The 21,421-nt window shown below is 39.6% G+C and overlaps 1 protein-coding gene across 3 annotated transcripts in view; it reads left to right on the top strand.

Annotated features, from left to right (window-relative positions):
* RASL10B (RAS like family 10 member B) overlaps positions 1-21,421 on the top strand; it is a 97,118-nt gene that overhangs the window by 63,190 nt on the left and 12,507 nt on the right. For all 3 annotated transcript variants that reach the window (XM_075195146.1, XM_075195147.1, XM_075195149.1), the window contains 3 exons: positions 7,913-8,322; positions 14,724-15,069; positions 19,991-20,115. In XM_075195146.1, coding sequence (XP_075051247.1) covers positions 14,854-15,069; positions 19,991-20,115 — 341 coding nt within the window. In that variant the 5' untranslated portion in view covers positions 7,913-8,322; positions 14,724-14,853. The remainder of the gene's footprint in view (positions 1-7,912; positions 8,323-14,723; positions 15,070-19,990; positions 20,116-21,421) is intronic.

Genomic DNA, 21,421 nt, shown 5'->3' with positions numbered 1-21,421 from the left:
AGCACTGCGAAATTGGTGGTGCTATATAAATAAATGGTGGTGATGATGATTATGCGTTTCACATTTAGGAGGCTCTCCTCCGGAACATAAGTTTGTTTACTAAAAATTTTGGATTTTTTTGTTCAGAACATGGCACACCTTGGGTAGCCCTAGGCATCCCCTTTTCACAGCGATACAATTTGGAAATTTGGGATATAAAACAGAGTGACCGAGTAAGCCCACCAGGAACACATTTGAATCATTTGTATTGCAAGGAACACATTTGAATCATTTGTATTGTAGCCTGTTTGGCTGGGGGGAAAAAACTTTTGTGATGTATCTTTTCAACCTTTGTGCCAATATACCAATTTGATGAGTACATTTAAAACACATAACATTGAGTATCTATGTTGCTTTGAATCTTTGCATCTTGTACAGATTGTTTTTTGTGACTGCCATTTTCCTGCATTGCTCAGTTTGCTAAGTGGAGCAGTCTTTAAGTGCAATGGTGTCTTGTACCAAAAACATACTCTGCATTCTGCTTTTGTTTCAATAGTTTACCCAACTTTAAGAGCTCTCAAAATTCTGCTCTAATTTCCTTCCTCCAATTGAATTTATCAATTAACATGCCTTTGACAAACTCCAATCACTTCTGATTCTGGTCTAGTTTTAATTATAACTCCATATTAATCAGGAGTAAAGCTGCTTTATGACGATTTCACTAACATGCTTTCCAATTCCTCTCAACAGCACTGACATTTCTATTACTATTAATATTATTATTATATGCTTTCCAGTTCCTAGCAGCACTGACATTTCTAGAAATGTGTTTACATGCACTTGCATTTCATGATGTTTTTGCAATGTTATGCTGTATAGTTTGAGTAGCAGGTTCAGTTTACTATTTCAATTTGATTTTTCATGCATTGTCTGCAGTGGTTTCTTTCCTGATCTGAACCATCATAGGTATGATTATGGAGAGAAACAAGTCCAGAACAGGATACAATACCATTGCAAAGGCATTGAACATCCCTCAGGGTTCAGTGCAGTCCATTGCCACACTACATAGATATGCCTCTACCCCTAAACTTCATTGACTGACAAGAAGGGCACTTATTGTAGAAGCTATTGTGAGATCAACTGTGACCTTATGCAAATTACAGAAGATGGTGGTAATGATAGAATATAACATACATAGTTCAATAATCTTCATGGCATGCCACAGAAAAAGCAATTTATGGGAGAGCAGCAAGGAAGAAATACTGGATGAAAAAGCCCCATATTCTTGTTGCAAATAATTTGTAAAATATCTAGAATATACTGCAGAGATGTGGCAGAAAGTTCTGTCATGTGATCAAACTAAAGTGTAATGTTTTGTCCTGAATTCTAAATGGTAGATCTACAAACCCAGTACTGAGCCCTTTGAGTTCTAGCTGTATATGGACAAAGGATCGGACCCACCACTGCTATAGTTAATTTAAAATATCAAAGTTTCCCCTTGTGGACCGATAAGGAAATCAGCCTGGATTGGTTAAGTGTATAAATGGAGTGCTAGTAAATCCTATAAACAGCTATTTGTGGTATGTGTATGCATGTGCAACAGCCCTTATAAGAGCTAATACCAACAGACTAAATCTGTCCACCGCCTTACTGTCCTGGGTTGAGCCGTTATTCTAGAACTGGTTTTCTCCCAGCAAAACTGATCTACAGGAAGTGGCTAGGAATGATTCAAACAGAACAACCAGCAAAGAAATGCTGCAGTAGCAAATATATTGCACAAGACGTATGAAGATGGAGGAAGTGATTACCATCCTATAATTGTTGACACCACGTTAATATGCATTTGACACTCAGTTTGTGAGTGGCTGGGTTGGTTAAGTAGCATCAGTTGCTGGAAACCAGCAAAACCCCAAAAAGCTTGGAGGAATGGGGGTGGCGTAATAAAGATATGTATTGCACATATCAAATACTGCACACCAGCTAGGAAACTTCATTCCCACCCGTGGAGTGTGGTCGTGGTAGCGTCATGTCATGGAGCAATTTTGCCAGCAGGAATGGGCAATTATTTCTCTAACGCTGTGTTCAAAGTTAATAGTGCCTTAGAAAGACTGTCTGTAATAGCTGACAGAGGTGGTTCAACTAAGTATTGGCCAGGGGGAGATGAATACTTATCAAATGATATTCCAGTTTTGTTTTCTTACTTATTGGTTTACTATTATGTTTCTTACTTGCCGAGAAAATGAATGCAGCATTCCATAGCACATAAATAAAAAGTCCCATTCTAAAAAATAAACTTGCCAGTGTGATGTTCTTCAGCTTCATTTGAAGCTAAATCTCAAGCGTATGCACCACAAATGGGTTCCCGTCTGGTGAATATAAATGCCTTGTGCATGGCAGCCATCAGGGGGGCTAGAGCAGTAAATTTTGTGGGAAGCCTGGTAAATTGGCAGTTAGAGAGGCACATGATTCTGCACTGCTTAACCAATGTGTTCTCCTGTTTTCATTAATTTACTCTGTCCAATGTCTTCTTAGTGCTACTGAGTTCTGTTTGCTGAGCTATATCTGAGATTAACCATTGATTATTCATTTTTCATTTATGTTTGCCCTTCTGTTGGTGCATAACAAGTGTGGGTACATACGATATCATAGGTGTCTATGATAGGATGACTGCAATTCAATGTAACATAAAATATAACAAAAACATGGAACAAAAGGGGAAACAATGTCATGGTGCAGGATTATAGAAATATAGTTAAATTAGAATTTACATTTGATGTATGTTTGTTTGTTTATTATGAGGAGTGTTACTGAAATAATGTATGCAGAGCATCACTTTTCCCCCGTCGTTTGTTCATCTGAACCTGGCTAATGTTTCAACCAAAAGGCATTTCTTCCACTCTGGAGAGTGCTGCTGTGTTCTGGAGTGTAGCTGTCTGTCACTGTCAAAAAAAATAAATCACTTAATTTTTATTTCTTTAAAATAGGCATTAGGGATATGGTCAGGGTTTCATTTAGAGTTTGAAAAGACTTAAACTAGCGCTTTCCCTAAACTAACCCTATGCTTCCATCCATCCCCAATATTTACAAAATTCTCAAGCCCAAAGTGAAACACTGACCCCAATGACTTTATTAAAAGAAAATAAATGATAGGCACATACACTCGTTAAAACACGTTCCTCTGTCATGTATTAAAGAAATTATATGTTTTTTGTTCTGTGCTTCTGTTAATGTTCTGAATACATATTTAGAAGCTGTTATTATTTGATGTTTCTGAACCACTTATCTTGGGTGAGGTAGTGCAGTCTAAATTTTATAGTAAAGTATTTTTTATTACCTATTGGTAAAGCTGTCTACTGACCTGCTCTGGCACTGCTAGACTCTGTTCTCCTGTCTGCGTGCGTCACCAGTTATGATACGATTTGACTGTAAGTGCCCATTTCAGTATCTTCATTATATTTGCACTTTAAATCCCATTTTATTTATATGTAGCGTTGGGTTTCACACTGATCTTTGTCACTGGGGGAAAACCCTCTTTATAAACCCACACATGGAACAGCTGCACCAAGATTGTGGCTGTTACTTCAGCCCTTGCAAGTATCCCGAACTGTACATTTTCATATGTTTGTGGGCGTCCCTTGCTCTACGGTTCTGGTAGGTTTCTGAGCATTTCCCACTAGAAAAGCAGCTACAATACCAGCTCACTTCTCTTGGCCGGGTCTTCCAGCAGTCTGCTCAATGTTGCCAGAAATTCCTTATTGTCATTATTCAGTCATTTTTGCCAAAAACTCTGATGTCTGGTTTCATTCCTGTCTTTGGGGGTATCAGCTGTGCAGGAAGCATCTGTAATAAGGACATGTGGAAATGCTGCTGTTTTATATTTAGTTTTGCTATTGCTACAAAAGTTGCTGCTGCTGCTGTTCATGGATGGACATTATTAGATCTTTCATTCTTGTCTTCGGCTCTCTTAGAGTTCATTCTTCTCACACCAGTGTAGACTGCTAGGTATCTTTTTTGGGCCTCAAGCATTCATAGTTTTCCTTCCTTCTGGAAAACAGGTCCATTCCAGCTGCAAGATTTATAAAACTCAGGTATACTTTTATTCAGCAAGCAGGAGTTGATCACAGCCACAGATTTAAAAATAACAGAGCAAAAAGAAATACCTTTTGTCCTAATACAAACTGTATTACTAAAAACCTGCCCCCAGCCAGTGACACACCATTATTTTTAGACAAACTTGTGTGGCTCAGTCCATGAAGTGTGACTACCTTAATGTAACAGAAGCTTGCCTCCAAGATCAACGGAGACCAACTTTTGTGTACTTCTTGTTTGTGTTCCGTTTTGGCTATTCCTTAGTCTGTAATGAAATCATAGTGTTCTTAAATTTTAAGATAAATCTAGGGGGAACAATTGTGTCCAATATCTTCAATAGTTTTTTTTCAGAATCTAGAATTAGAGTTCCCAAGGTATATGGATCCAGAAATACTTTGTGGTTTGTAACTTTCTGCACTTAGCATGTCAATTGTTACATTTTATGATAGAAATAAATTGAGATACAATACTATATAGCTGTAACAGATCATCATTAACTCCAAAACATTTGTGTAGGTCCACAACTCATGTCTCATAGCTAATGTATTTCAAAATGTGTGTAACTCAACAGAAGACATACATTAAAGGGGCTTACTTAACTCGTCTGTCCTTGTAACATTAAACTGTAAATATGGATTCAAGTTGTGCACATGGCAGTCCATCAACTTTGCACGTAGACTTGCACAAATACACTTACATGTGACTCTAAATGAGACCTGGGTGTAAATGTATTTGTCGTGAACATAGAGAGCTTGCAGTTATTTAAAAGGGATAATTCATAACTGCAGTGTAAATAGGTGATATGAAATGAATCCATTGATAAGTTAAAGTGTAAGATTTGCAGTCAGAGAGTCTGATGTAAATTTATTGGATGGCTTTGCACATCCCAGTGAGAAAAGATAGAAGTGTCATCTGGGGGGGCATTCAAAAGACTCCCGGGGTGAGATCTAGACTATTTGTGACACTTGTATAGACTTTTAGGTACCGCTCAGCATGTGGTCGGGCTCAAAGTGGCCATGTGCTGACATAACCTATATGTAATACTGTATAGACAAAAATAATTCAGTTTTAAAATATGCCACTTAAATAAAAGTAGTGATCAACCACATATTCCTCAATAGCATGATGAAGGGCAGCTCATATGTTAAATTAAGAATTCTGCCCCACAGAGAAATGAATAAAAGGAGTGTAAGCTCTGCGAATGCCCTGTACTTAGGTGTGTTTGATATCAAAAGATGGACAAAGTCATAGGGGATTTATTAATGATAAAATTGGATCGATGTAACTCTTTCCAGAAAAAATATATCACATAGTAGAATTTGTTAGTAAATCAGGCAACATGTAAATGTGGTTTGAAAAAGTGTCCCAGGCCAAAACCCCCAATTAGCATTAAACGCTGCCCCTGTGAAGACCATCCCATTTCATGTTGCATAAAAACCTGTGTTCTGAAGGAACAAACGGTCAGCTTCTTGGGGATCAATCTAATTAAAGGACTGTCCATCTTCTCTGCCTGCCCCAGGCATACAGATTATTATTATATGTAAGTAATGCTCTGTACTTTCATCCCATTTGTTTTTATAACTGGTTGCAATTATTTATTTGTATGTCAAATCTTTATCTAAATGTTTTTATTGTCTGTAAGCATTGTACTTTTTGTACATTAAATCTAAAATTTAATAGTTCTGTCCTTATTGCTCTAAACGAATCCATTGCCTGTTTAGAAGAGACAGATTGCTTGGCTGGATTAATTCTTTAGATACCAGAGTGAGAAGAGTTAACTATTTAGCTACCAGTGCACAGAGTGTGCACAATTGGGTGATTAAGTCATAGGTTTGCTACAGGCCTTATTCGTAGCTGGTGGCAGTTGTTGAGAGGTGTGAAGCCTGTGTTTGTGTTGGGACGGGACCAGCAAAATCTGTAGCCTTAGAGAAAGAGGCGAGTGTGAGATTTGGGGCTGGAATCCTGTGTTCCCTTACAGTAAGCTTCCAAGTCACAAGTGCACAGAGTGCGGTTTGTGACCAATAAAGGGGTTCAGGAGCGGTTTCCTGAGAGAATAGAGGTGATATATTGTATGACTGTTGGAATATATGATAAGATATCTAATCGGGGAGTAGCTAGAGAGGCTTATCCCTGACAGTATTATGCAGCGATTCTAGCAAATCTCCGATATTTGGCAACTTTGCCGGCATAATTTAAAATGGCAAAGGGTTTAAAGGCCAAACGCATGCTTAGTATATCAGAGTAAGGGCAGCGGAAGGATGTACTGCACTGGGGAGGGCAGTGTAGTGTTCCGCTCCTAGACAATGCAGAATATTCCACGGCAGGAAGGAGGAGTGATAATCGGTGTAATGAGTTGTAGTTACATAAAGTGGAGAATTTGTTCCCTTCACTCTTTCTTATACTTAGATTCTCAAATACAGGTGTGAGAAGATAATACAGTTATTACGAAGAGCAACAGTTTAACATTACATCAGTGAATAAGGTTAACATCCAGCAGGCGTCCTGTTAGTAGTAAAAACTATAAAATGTCCGTCCAGCTTAGCTTCCAAAATCCAATTAAGAAAAACAGACCAACTGTTGTGTACTTCCTGTTTGTGTTCCGTTTTGGCTGTTCCTTAGTCTGTAATGAAATCATAGTGTTCTCAAGTTTACGTGGGCTTCAAGCTGTGACTGTGAAAAGCTGTCACGTCTCTCTTTAAATGACCTGGCAACAGCCACTTGTGACCTGACTCCATTTTTTGCCAATGAGGCAAAGCCTAAAATGTGTTGTTTACTGGATGACAAAGCTGTACATGTAATTTCAGATGTATTAATATCCTACACAGCACAGTGTTTTTGGTGATTAAAATATTATGCTATATTACAGCACACATACAGCCAAATAAATATAAAAATGGTTCAAGCTAATGCTAAGGCTCTCTTCTTCTCTACGCATTAATCCCAGAGTAAGATGTCTATTATGTCATGTGTTTTTATTTCCTATATAATGTTCAGCTCTTTTAAGTATTATAATTCCCTGTAAAGTACTCCAGCCCTTCCAACCATCTTTAGACAAGTTCCTTGAGGGGAAAATTCAGAATCTCTGCTTTCCCATCACGGGTGGCTTTGGTTTACAAAACATGAGCTGTACTTTTTTGCACCACAATTGCTCCAGACAGGATGTTGGAATGTGAATGTCTAGCTTGGGTATTTTTTGAAAGCCTGTCGGTGGATGCCATTTCACAAAGAGCGAGTTGGCACCAGAACCCATGTATGCCACTATTAACAGGAGGGCTGGCTAATTTTAGCCCGGGGGGCAAGACTCTACTCAGCAGCCTGGAACACTTTAGGTGGTAGAAAATGCAGCCCATGGTAGCGCACTATGGTCTGGGGGGCTGGAGGCAGATGCCCGCTTGCCCCTGACTATAAAGATCACAAATAAAATTATTATATTCACCATTAAATTAGGGAGCTAACACTTTTTTTTTCTACTAAATATAACCGAGACCCTACACAAGGCTATTTTCAGCAATCCACACTTTATGGAAATTGTGGATTTTCCTGGTGGAGGATGAGTAACTAATCTGTGGACCGGAACACATATCTTGTAAATCCATTGTTTCAGTTCAAAATTAATTCTCCAGTAATGCAATTACTATACATTTTAAATTGTTAAATGTGCATCTACAGCACTGACTCAATTATGGTCAGCAGTCAGGTAGAGTCATTTTGTAAGTAACTACACAAAAAAGTTGGTGGCAGGCTGGGCCATACAAGACTTATATGTGCTTAGCTAACCTAATAAATGAATATAGATTTGTGTTGAAATATTAATTGTACTAATTTCTTTCCTCTTTTTAAATAGATAGATTGATGCTCCACAATTTTTGGTCTGTCCCCCACATTGGTGTTACACGTGGAATATTGGATTTTCTGCATTGTACCAGTTTCTTGGTTGGATGCAAGGAGCAAACTCAGAAATTTGTGAGGAGCAGTCTTGAAAACACTTGAGCAATAATCACAGATCTGTGTGTAAAGTAATCACATATTTGGACCAGTCACCTCCGAGGTCATGCTCAGAAATACATAAAGACTTCAACACTATGCATAAAGTAGTAAAGTAGCAGCTAAACTACTGGATACTTTTTGATTTCACCTGGCAACAAGATCTTTAGCCATATTTTATGAGTTTTACCTTTCCTGAACATCATTCTTTCAGTTGGCTGACCATCTTGGACTATTCTTCTGCACCAGTTTACATCACTTCTGGCTATGGTGAGTACAATTTTTATTGTGATTTGGTCACCATTTTGTTCCACTTAAATATCCTTCATAAGATGGCATTCCTGGTCAGTTACTGTATCTTCTTGCTTCTTACACCCAAAGCACTGTGGCCAAATTTATTGTGTCCAAAATTTCAATGGGTCACAGCTCACCTTTATCAATGACAACATAACTTTGCCTCACGTCACTGGGGCCATGAGCTGTATTCTGACCAGGACATGATCTGTGTGGAGTTTTTATGCTCTCCCTATTTTTGCATGTGTTTTCTCTGGGTGCTTAGGTGTCACATAATGATAGGTTAGGTTTAGAATGTGTGCATGTGCTGTGTGATTGAGAGTTTAGACTGTAAATACTCCAGTGTAGCAGAGACTGATGTGAATGACATTCTCTGTAAAATGAATGAGATTCTTTGTGAAGTGCTGCATGATATGTTGGTGCTATAAAAATAAATATTAATAACCTACCAAACAATTAGTTGCTATTTATATCCACACACTAATAAAGGCGAACACTAATGAAGGTCCACAGCAGGTCCATGTTAAAAACATTGCTTGTAGTAATAATGGAAGCCGCAGACTATCACAGATTTACCATTGGAGCTGTAATCCAAATCTAGGTACACTAACACACAGCAAGCAACTGCCGGTAGTATGTGGTTATTGAGCATGACAGGCTTGATGGCAAAACTGCCAACAGATGATGTGCACCAAGAACTGAGGTGGTTTATTGCTTATGACCATACCGCTTTGTAGAGGATGTTGTAAATGTACGAAGTGTGGGGCCACAGCTTTATCTGAAGAACCTAGTTCATAGGTGTCACGAACGCCTGTCTTAGAGCAATCTGAAACATCTGGCTGTGACTGGCTGTTCACTTAGCAATGAATATACCTTTTCTGCCACCACAAAGGATTTACTATGGAGACCTTACGGTCACCAAAACCACTTATTAATATTACACACTTAAATCACATATACATGTAGCATGAGCCTCACTTGGCATCGTAAATTCACAAAGAATCATGATGACTATGCTAGATTAAATGTATTTAACCTGAAAAATATTTCCAAGACTTAATTACAAAACAGTTAATAACAAGACATACAAAATAAGTTGAACAAATAAGTTTCAGAAATAAAATAGGAAATAAAACCAGAGTCATTAACTTGCTCGTTAGGACTTGGCGTGAGAAGAGTACACTTTGAGAAGGATGGCACACTTCAACCTAGATACTGTAGGTCTCCTCTTTAGAAATGCAGCATATTACTGTTTAAGGCAGAGGATTTTAAACCATTCTCACATGGCTCTCACCCCACCCCCCTTTGGAAATTAACTATCTTAATGTCCTCACACTGCTCATACCCCCACCTTTAGAAATTAACTATCTCAATGTCAAGGCAGATTGATTCCCTTATTGACACAGGACTCTCCAAGTTAGTTATCTATCCCTAAGATATATGTCTGACATCTCAGAGGGCATGATTCTCACCTCTGCTCTGCTTGAGTGGCTGGACTATGTACACAACTCTGGAGCTCTCCAAGATGTTATTTGTCTAGCCTGGTTACTTTCAAAAGATTCTGGACACTTGCATAGGTCACTGGTGTCAGTCAGCAAAGCACACTTTACAAGGTTACATACAATATACACATTGTCATACATGAAAATTCAAGGAAAAATAGTAGTTAGTGATTAGACATAATACATAATCGTCACAATAGGCATGTTTCATGGAGACTTTTATGGTTCTTCATGCGTCCGCGAAAAAGTGAGGTTTTGCCTTCTGTATGTAACACAATCTTCATGGAGGATGGAGAAGATAAGTGACAAAGTTCAGGACAGTTGATGATCATTAAAAGATCCTATGACCAGTACGTGGATGAAGTAGGTAAGGTTTAGTTATCATGCTTTTAAAAGTCTGTCCTTAACTACTATTGTGAGAATCTAAGTGGGTCTACCAATACAGACACTTATCCTCTGGGCCTCAATAAATAGTGCTGTGGAATTGTTACTTATGATGATACTAGAGAAAGTTGGTGGCCTTCTTACAATCTCTGAGACCAACTCAATTGAAACCAACATGTTGGACACATCATGACAGGACAGGTGTGGGTCTAAGCACCCACGATTACTGCTTGGGCTTATAAATTGAAGGAAGTTCTGTATTTTCTGAACTGGGTGCTGGTGTGTGATCTCAAGCATTGTTCAGGGCATTTCCCAGTTTCAAATATGTGGCGTGGCCCCTGCAACCCGCAACCAATACTAGACACTAAACTCTTCACCTTAAATATGAACAAAAGTGTAATATATGCACAACGAAGAAATCGTCTATCCGTGCCAGTGGAACTTAAACAAACAGCTAATCCAAAGTGGTTCTCTATTGCCGTCATCATCATCTGCTATTTGCATCTGCCCTTGATCACCCTCAAATAATACGGCTTGTACATGCGTAAATGCATCTGTGTTCTGGTCTGCTTCAATTTGTATATGTATGTCCACTCATATTGTACTTGGCCTACGTTAGAACTTGCCAATCCCAGCTCTTCAGGCGTAAGCGGGAATCACACAAATCTGCTGATAAGGATACAGCCATTTTTATGGCCATAAAATAGTTCTCACTTGCATCAGCCCCTTTACGTTTACTGCATCAAAATGGTACTATCCATTGGTCCTTACCAGATTCTTGCCTTTGTTTGTGTATGGGTATAAATGGCAACTATTTGGTTTGGTTTCCTTGAGCTCTTAAAGTGCCCACACCATTTCTAACCCTCCCCTGTTTGAACTGTGTCCAACTTTTGCCAAACAGCCTGGGATGGTAAACCCTCAACTGAGTATAATGTGCATGTCAACAAAGATAGCAACTAAATATAACCAGTGATATTAAAACAAGGTAGCCATACAGTGTGAGCAGGATATAGGAATGATGACAACAAAACAAAAGCAGGAATCTAGGAATGATGATTAGCAAGTTATGCAAACAGTGAGCCGAGCAACCAATGCCACATATGTTTTATGTAGGGGATAAACGAGTAAAATCGAGTGGAGAGGTCTGACAGTGTTCAGTCTCATTTACTCAATTTTCCCTAAAATAGAAGCGTAACATGTAATTAAACAGAATAGAAAGATGGGCTTTGTTATGTATCAGTACTTTATTTTACTTCCTTTGTATGATTTCACGTCTCTTGGTGAAAATTTACCCATTATTCAAAGATAATAAATTATTTCTGAAAAGATAAAAATATATTTCCACTTAAATGTGAATTGAAACTATAAAATGCAGTGTCTGTCTGCACATTCATGCACTCTCATTTTCATAACGAGATTGCAAACTTATTCATACCTTCCAACATGCCAGTCCCTGGCAGCAGGACAGGGGGCGTGTCCATGTCATGATGGAAGCGTGACTGCATCACAATGGGGGTGTTGCCACACCCTCAGAGGGCTGCCCAGCGCTAGGCTGCCTATTGGATACCACCCTTCTCACCCAACCTTCCCACCTGCGGGATAAACATGTCCCTGGGCAAGACAGACTCCTAAATTCGGGACTGTCCTGCTGAAATAGGGACACTTGGGTAGGTATGTATTAAAGGGGTTGTACACAATTAAATAGTGACCCCTTATTTCCACACTGCAGGACCTACAGTGTTTTGGTTACCCCAATTTAAGAGGTACATGGTTGGAAGTGTGCCTAACTATCAGAGATTGTACACAGGTGTACATATAATCCCTTTAGGAATCCACTTTCTTTACAATAAGCAAAGATCACCTTCTTTGTGTATTGTGAGGAAATGCACCATGAAATTTACTTCATTGAACGACTCTTGAGTTAAAATGATTTAAAAGGAAGGTTGGTTCTTGAAAATATCTGTCTTTTTTTTGTTGTTGATGTTATTAAAAGGTAAGATAACCCCAGATAAAACTGCCGCAGTTCAATGCCCAGGGTGCCGCACAGAGCATGAGTGAAAGATAATCTTCCTCTCATCCCTATTTTAAACACCATGAAAAAGGATTTGACATGTTATGCCTGCAGCAATAAAGATAGGGAGACAGTAGGAGTGTTGAGAAATGTATGAGATGATTGATAGCCACAGGAATACATAGAGAATAGTACTATCTCTAAAAAGTATGAATAAATAGGTGTAAAAAAGCAAAACTTGAAATCAGCTAAAAGTTTGAAGAGCACCCATCACCTCTACAGGCTGTTTAAAGCTTGTACTTGGTAAAAGAGAATGTCACAGAGATAACAGGTTCCCTTTAATGATCCAGTAACCAGGAGAGTTTCCTGGAGAGTTTGTCTATTAAACATTAGTAGTCTGTACTAAGCACAGAAAGGCAAACATTCGCTGAGACCATTCTATGAACTTATGTATAATGCACTTATTTGGTGCATACCCATTGTGTTATGTGAGGTACAGCACTGGCCCTTGTACATTTGCCTTACCAGGTTGAGCAGTGTACCCAGCCCTAGCAACAGAGACATTTCCCAGCAAAACTGCTGTGAGCCAGTAACAGAGCTGCTTTTCTACTTGTACATAAAAATGCAGAATTCTCAGTTACACACATTTGCAGATGCATGATAAACCACTTCACGGCGCTTCTGTTGTGGTCTAACTCTAACCAATGAGAGTCCCCATTTACTGGGTCATACAATTGTGTGCTTGTTCCATAGCAAAAGTGCTTCTCAAAATGATTGTTTTATATAATGAATTCAGAAATAAATGAAATGAAATGAAAAAATACTATGCTATTCAACAGTCATTCATGTATAAACAATTTCTTACAAACTTGGTGTTTTTTCTAAGCTGAATTACTTATGTTACAATGGAACATTTTAAGGTGAGATTCACCAAAAAAAACACATATTTTTTTACAAATAAAATCCTTTTTTAGGATGTATTGTAGCCAATAGGTCAATTATACAGCTAGAACTCTGCTAAGGGGCATGGGTTTCAGGGGCGCACAGAGCATTTTTAAGGGGGGTTCCCCTCCACCGAAAAAAAAAAAGCGAGAGAACTGCCGCGCATGCGCCGCAGCTCAGTTTAGGCAGCACTGTACTATACAGCAGCCATGGCGCTATCAAAGAAGCGTCCGCGGCGGTGCTGTATACAATACAGCACCGCCGCGGACGCTTCTTTGACAGCGCTGCTGCTGCTGTATAGTACAGTGCCACTATATAGGGCACTTTTTTAGCAGAGGGGAGGGGTTTCTGGGTCTCCCCTGCGTGCGCAACTGCGTTTTTTGGACCAGATGGCGGTGTTTATGGAGGAGTAGAATATTGCACAGGCTGAGTGTGTTCCTTGCTAAATAAGGAGCAGGCGCACCAGTGTGCCTAGTTTTATATAGCAGTGCAACATGCAGTATCCTTTTGTGAAGCAAGATTATTGAAATTATAATGATAGTAGTGTTGAGGGGGCATTTTTTTTTAGAGGCATTCACAAAAGGACTTGAAGTTTCACCAGCTCAGAGCTGATGGTCGTTTAGTCTCATCCTATACTTTTAATAAGACCAATTTGGCGCCTCCATGTTGCACTTCGATGTAGAAACATTTTCAGGTGCACTTCAAGTAATATAATAAAAAGCTTCACACACACACATATTGTCACATGTAATAAACAGTCTCAAATTCCCCTCACTCTCAAGATTAATTTAAACAATAAATAAGGCTAAATTGAGCAGTCTTGTAGTAGAAAAATATAAGCTTGTTTTTATTGAAAGGGGTGTTACTAAATTAGGAGGTTGACCTTTTGAAGTGACTCTTACACCATTGCACAATGCACATCTGGAGACTATTCCACCTCCGCACACCAAGGCACACTTGTAGTTTGCGGAGGAATCTCCTAAGAGAGGAGAGTAGGCGCATTGAAGTGTACTGGGTGGATCTTCCAGGTGCACAGATGAAAACTAAAGTGTTTTGGAGTGCGATCGAGTGCACTTTTTAAATTACCTCCATAGTGTGCATCAGATTGTAAAGCTGCCATGTTATACCAGGTAACAGAAATCATCCACTGCCAAGTGCTGTAGGGAGGTCACTGCTGCACACTTCAACATCTCCTGTAGTCTTGTATAAAGGTAACAATAGCAAATGTTTTTTATATGAATTTATATTGTATTAAATAGACCTTGCAGCAATAAAGCATATCTGTGGAAAACTGTAAACTGCTTAATGTTGTCATGACCTTTACCTCTCCTGCTTTGAACACATTGTTAACAGATTAAGTAGAGATGTTCATTAGGAACATCACTATAACCTTTACATAAAGTGACAGTTATAGACAATCTCAGCTTCTCTAGTCATGAGAGGTGGCCCAGATAATCATGTACTTTAGCTTATAGTCATTATAGTGTCAAATCTTTCATATATTAGAATGCTGATTTTTCTCTGTAATGCTTATACAGCCTCCTGCTCTGCAAGGAGATGCTTTCTGAATGTGGCTGAGCCCCAGCCTCTGGAATATGCCGCAGTGGGACCATCCTGCCAACTCCACGGACCGTGTGAGGGAATCGCCCAACACCGGCCCAGGGAGGCATGGTGACGACCTTCAAGATTGCGGTACTTGGGGCCCAAGGAGTGGGGAAAAGCGCTATTGTGCGCCAGTTCATGTACAACGAGTTCAGCGAGACCTGTGTCCCCACCAAGGGTCGTCGTGTCTTCCTACCAGCTGTTGTAATGAATGGCCATGTCCACGAACTTCAGATCATGGACTTTCCTCCCATATCATCTTTTCCAGTCAACACCCTACAAGTGAGTTTGTTTACATGGGTTGAACACAATTGGACCTGAACTTCTAAATCTGTTTTGTTATAGCTATATTACTGATATTAATAGTACCTTTTATCCAGTATTCAACCAGGGTATTGATTTTAAACGTATTCGATATATTACAGAACTTGTGCAGACAACTTGTGATCACATTCATTTTCCAAACTCTCCTGCCTGTGTGACTGGCGAATACATCAAGTATTATGCCGTTGAAAATCCAGGTTTTACTAGTTAGTTCACCCTAAATCTGTTTCGGTTTTTTGTTAATGAAATGGCAAATGGCATCCTCAAACATCCATTTTCAATGTAGTAATAATTTTATTTAAAACCAACACTATGATCTACTGATTAGTCTGTGCATTCTGTTTCATCTTTGTTGGTATAAAACCCTTGTGGCCACGTCCCCCGAGTGCCGGACGCTGCACAAGTGCGACGGCCATTTTGAAGTGGTCTCCGTCGTCGGGAGGGTAAATAGCCCCAGCGCTAGGTGCTGCGGGTATAAACAAGTATGTAAACTGTTGCGTGCGTGCCCTGCAGTGCTGGCTGTGTAGCACCCAGCGCTGTGGCATGTTAGGGTTTAAACCTCGGCGCTAGGCGCCGGAGAGTGTAAAAATGTAAATAATAAAAGTGGATGGGGAAGTATATGTGTAGGCGCTGCTGGTAAAGAACAGGCGCTCAGCACTGAAGGGGTTAACTCCCGGTGCTATGTGCCAGGAGTGTATCTGTGTACTATAAATGTAATAATGTGGTTTAAATGTAAATCTGTGTATTTTAAATATATATAGGTGTATATGTATAAAATAAATGTAAAGAGTACCCACCCTGTGCTGGGGGGTGGTGGTCCTTTTTACTGACATGATAACTGTCCAATGAGTTATAGAGCTCCAGGTAGGTAGATGTATGATTTTTGGATGTCAACCTGAGAGGACACGACCGAAGATTGTTCCAACGTCTACGGTCCTCAAAATGGGAAAGGAAGTGTCTTTTCAGGGAGATAAAGCCATATCTTTTTTTCGGCCTGGCAGATAGTCTTTGGTGGTGACTTTAACACTATTATTAGGACCAAAGACAGGGAAGGTTCAAGGGCTTCTCTGGGCTATGATTGCATTTTAGTAGTATTCGTTAGTATGATGAGACAAGTGGGTCTGATGGATGTGCATGTTCGCCATTCCCCAGACCTCACGGGTTTCACTTATTATAGAGGTAGCTGGAGGTCTAAGATAGACAGGTTTTTTGTTAAGGAGAGCTCAAAAACTTTGGCTCCAGAGCTAAAGCCAGTAGAGTTCTCCGACCACGTTTATCTCAGTGTAACCTTGAATGCCTCAGAGACTCTTCAGAAAAGCAGGGGCCTATGGCGCCTGAACTCTAAGCTCCTAGAGGAAAAGGAGATAAGACCGTCCTTTAGGGACTTTTTTAAATCCTAAGAGACACTTTTAGAGGCAGGTAGGAGTAGGTCAAAGTGGTTTCTTCCGTGACCAGGTAGCTAGAAACAACTTGCTAAGAGAAAATAGCTATTCAGCCTTGAGAAGGAAACTTGGATTCCTGATCTCTGAGCAGGGAGATGATGGGGAAATCTCCTGAGTGAAGGCTCAGATGAGGGAGGTGCAATATGACCAATTTACTTCCTTGGTTTTGAAGAGGGACTATGGGAAGTACCACTCGCCCGACCCTTACCTGAACTGTAGGAAGTCAGTAGATATGAAAGAGGTGAGAGGTCTATACGATGTTGAGGGTGTTCTCCGGGAGAATAAGGAGAGCATCCTTAGTGTTGTGCAGTCTTTCTACTATGACCTCTTATCTGAGAAATCACTAGACAGAGAGAAGATAGACCAATTTCTGAAGGAAATATCTGGTCTTGAGGATCTGAGCAGTCCGTTTGAGTCTTTGGGCAGCGAGATAACGGTGAAGTCAGAATGGCCATAGACGAGTTGTCTAAAAAGAAGTCTCCAGACCCGGATGGATTCTTTAAGATCTTTGTGGACATTCTGTCTCCTTGCCTCATGGAGGTTTTTAATGAGAGCCTGGAGAGAGGCTTATTACCTCCCTCCATGAGGGTTTCTGCCCTTATTTAGTCCAAAGGAAAGGATCAATCGCGTATTGAGAATTTGCGCCCCATAGCCTTCTCTATACTGACAGAAAGATTTTGGCAAATGTGCGTTTTAATAGACTGATGCAGATTTCCGATCAAATGCTTTCACCCTCACAGCACTGCACTGTGAAGGGCTTTAGTGCTGTCCTAGTGGTCCGGGAGGCCATTGAGTGGTGTCTGGCTGATAAGTATGGAAAGTACCTTTTAGCTCTTGATCAGTCAAAGGCGTTTGACAGGGTGGATCAAGAGTACCTATGGGCTCTACTTCTGAGGTATGGTCTTCCAGTGTGGGTGATGAATTGGCTTCATACTATTTACAAACAGGCTGAGAGCTTACCTCATTTGGGATACCGAAAGGGAACGGGGGCAAAGTAAGCCCAGTCGGTTCCCAGCAACAACAGACAGGGTGGTATAGGCGGTCCATCCTGTCACAACATTATTTTGGACTTTTTTTTTTTTTTTTGTAACTTTCCCAAATCCTATCTAATCAATTAATTAGTGACTGCTTTCTGCGTACCTTTTAGAATGAACTGTTTTTGCCACTATTAGACTTTACATTAACCTTTTGTGTTGTGCGTACTAATAGCAGAATACAGAAAAGGGGGAGCTAAGTAATAGACATATTAGCAAACGGACAAATGCATAGTAGATAGTTCCCTAAATGTGTAATCACATCCCATTATTTTCCTTCCAAATTGAGATGTGTAAATCACTCACAGCTGCAAGCAGTAAGGGCAATATATGTATGCACACACCTCACTCTCCTGTCTGTTCTCAGGTTATCTCTCTGCTTCTGCATCCCCCTGCAATATTTTCTCCAGCTAGCGTGTCTGTGATCCGACTGGTTACATAACATTTGCAGATTCAGGCATGGGGAATCCCGCCACAGGCATGTCACTTCACACTCTTTGAAGCTCCCTCCCCCGGTTTTTCTATCCCTCTGCAACTTCCCACGCTGAGATGCGTATGCTACAAACCCTGAGGCAGAAGGGATGACCCTTTCCCTCATCAGCATCCCTGTTAAGGAGGAGTGCGTGGGATATAGTGACAGGAGGAGTGAGTGAAGAAAAGAATGAAGTAATTCCTACAGCATCTGTAATTCCTCCCGCAGTTAAGAAATGGAGAAATCCGTTATTCCACTGTAGAGTTGACACAGCCATTGCTGTGCTGACAACCTGAAGAGAATCATGTGAGAAGACTCAGGGCATTTTTGTCGGATCATTAGACCATGAGAAATAAGGTCAGCAAAAACTACAGGTTTCAACATACACACCACGACAATTGTAAAGCCTGAATGAACACATTGACTATTTAACAACCTTTTATATTTGTCACTTTACACTAAAAAGAGAGACAGTGTATGTTAACGATGGCGTGGAAAACATTTTAAGGCACATAAATATTCTAAAACAAGGTATTTGGGATCAAGAGTAAAAGTTAATGGACTAGTAGAATATAAATATATGTTGTGCATTAATATGTAGTACAGTCAGTACTCCATGGGGAACTTTGTGGCTAATTGTATCTGCCTCCCCTACTCACTTGTATTCCTATGAATAAGGCTATAGTTCAGAAAATGGCTATATCCACTGTTGGGGAGGAGCTGCGCCGGCAGAACACATTAAGCCCAGTAAGCGAGGCAGGAGAGCATGGCGTGTACCAGGGCGTCCCACCATCATGCCTGTGCCCAAAAAAATGTTTCGGCACAAGTCCCGGCTCTGAACAGAGAAGTGATCAGAATAGGCACCAGGTTATGGGGAAGTGCCGCAACAATAAAGACAAGTAGCAAGTAAAAAGGTGTAAAAAAAATTTTGATTAAGAAGTACACCATCTTCTGTAAACATCTTGTAATATGGATTTTTTAAGTGGGACTTGGATGAAATATGTAAACAGAAATACGTAATGTAATACGGTGTAGATTTGGTTTTCTTTAGATGGAAATTTGACCACAGGATAAACTATGTTTTAAGAACACTTTCAACTGTGAATGTCACTAATTATGTATTTAAATTTTTTGACTTCGTATGCTATCCTATAAACCTGTTAGCTTTTATGTTAATTTAAGCCTTGCCGCTTTATTATCATTTTTTTGTACAGCGCCACCATATTCCACAGTGCTCTCCACAGAATATTGAATCCTTCGCAGAAGTCCCTGCCCATTGGAGCATAAAATCTAAATTCCCTACCACACACATAGGTCCATTATTAGAACTGAAGCCAATTAACCGACCATTCTGTTTTTGGACAGTGGAAATGAGTACGCGGAGGAATCCCATCCTGCATCATTAACATATACTTCAACTACCAGTTACAATTACTCTAAAATTGTTTACATTTTTATAGAAATATTGTTCAACTAAGCATCTATCAAATCTGTTGTAATTACAATAATATTATAGAACAACTTCCTTTTGAATTTGCTGTACAATGTCCGTTTTTTACTTTTTCTATGCTCCATATTCTTATAGGTTCCTATTAGTGTTTGTACACCGGGGGTAAATATATTAAAGTTTGGATTTTGCAAGTCGCCGATATTCGGCAACTTTGCAGGGGAAATTTAGAAAGGCAAAGTCTTTTAAGGCAGGTTTTGCCTATGAAGACATTGCCGTTTTAATTTTCCTCTGCAAAGTCACTGAATATCGTCTACTTGCAAAATCCAAAGTTTAATACATTTAAACCCAGTGCATTATGGTTTATAATTATGTATATCCTGTATATAACATTATTCAGTTCTTCTATGTTTCCTTAATTGGTGTGCTGACGTATGCACGAGACTGCAGTGTAAGATGTAAGTTGATGTGTTGTATGTTACAGGAGTGGGCAGATTCGTGCTGCCGGGGGCTCAGGAGTGCACACGCTTACATCCTCGTCTATGACATTTGTTGCTTTGACAGCTTTGAATATATTAAGACCCTGAGGCAACAGATATTGGAAACAAGGTAAGATATTCCCAAGCAAGGGATGTGTTATCTTTGCATTCAAGCAAGGTTACTAGCTGCCCTTATAATGTAGGGCTATTCTGTTTGTATATGCCACAGAGCAGACTCGTAACAAAACATTAAGGCCGCACAACAATTCAAGCACCTGGTTACTAGAGACACCATGCAAGTGACACATTTATAGCCAGATCAAACACTAAATATTAATAATCAGGTAAAGGTTCCCTATACCACAATGTGGCTTGAAGCTGCATGTGTATGGTTAACATTGGATATATTCTTTTGATTGCTAATGGATTTTTAAGGTTCATCTCTTGCTTATCCTTGTGTCCTCAGAAGGGGGTGAGGATAGAATAGTTGGTTGTCAATCAGATTTTTGGAATGTTCACAGCAGCACAAATTATTTCAGGATACTCGTGTATTTCAATGACCTGTCCACTTGTGTGACAGTATAAAAGAGAGTAGCCTTGCATAGGACATAAGCAATAATATGATGTGAGGCAGGGGATGGATATAAGCAGGAAGCCCCAGACTCAGGGACAGGTATGTGGTGACAACATGACAGTGTATTAGGATCCTGTTAGTGTTGTAGGAAAATTGCTATATCTAACACACTTCTATATGAAACACAGTTAATATATCCAACTTTTGTTTTTATATATAACAACATGTATATTAGTTAGAAGTAGACTTAAAAAAATAAAATAAAACATAGCAGATTCCTTTTATAAGTTTTATTTAATGCATAAAATAGAGAAAAACCTTTCATATAGTTATTGTTAATTGTCAATATGGCATTTGTCAACTTGCCTCGTTGCCTATGGACACTACTGCAGCACTAATCTCTATAATAACTGATGGTGATACCGCGCATTCATCTCGCTTGGCCCTATTGTCTCCCTTGTTGACTCCTCTATCCTCTCTTCGCAAATGTTTCCTCAATGAACCGTTCTATGAGCTGCAGATAGAACTACAAATGACATTCTGCAGGATAACAAATTTTACTTAAACTGCAAGAGTTTTTCTGTGCAATACATTGTAAAAATTGTAAAGACCAACAATATGTAGTTCATTATTAGATTCAGTTTAAACAAACATACATTAGGTACATGTTCAATAGCAATGCCAAAGCCATGGAAATAAATACAGTAGGAATGAAGGGTGTTCAGGTGGCTCATTAGCAATGTCATCATCCAGGGATTGCACTGGAGAGCTATGGTAATTTCATGTTCATGTCTATAATAATCTGTTAATCAGCCTTATACCGCATATGCAATATAAGTACATTATTTTACAATACAGCAGC

Source organism: Mixophyes fleayi, chromosome 2, assembly GCF_038048845.1.
Source record: "Mixophyes fleayi isolate aMixFle1 chromosome 2, aMixFle1.hap1, whole genome shotgun sequence".
Lineage (NCBI taxonomy): Eukaryota > Metazoa > Chordata > Amphibia > Anura > Limnodynastidae > Mixophyes > Mixophyes fleayi.
The sequence above is the reverse complement of the archived record's forward strand: the minus strand, read 5'-3'. Positions and strand labels throughout refer to the sequence as shown.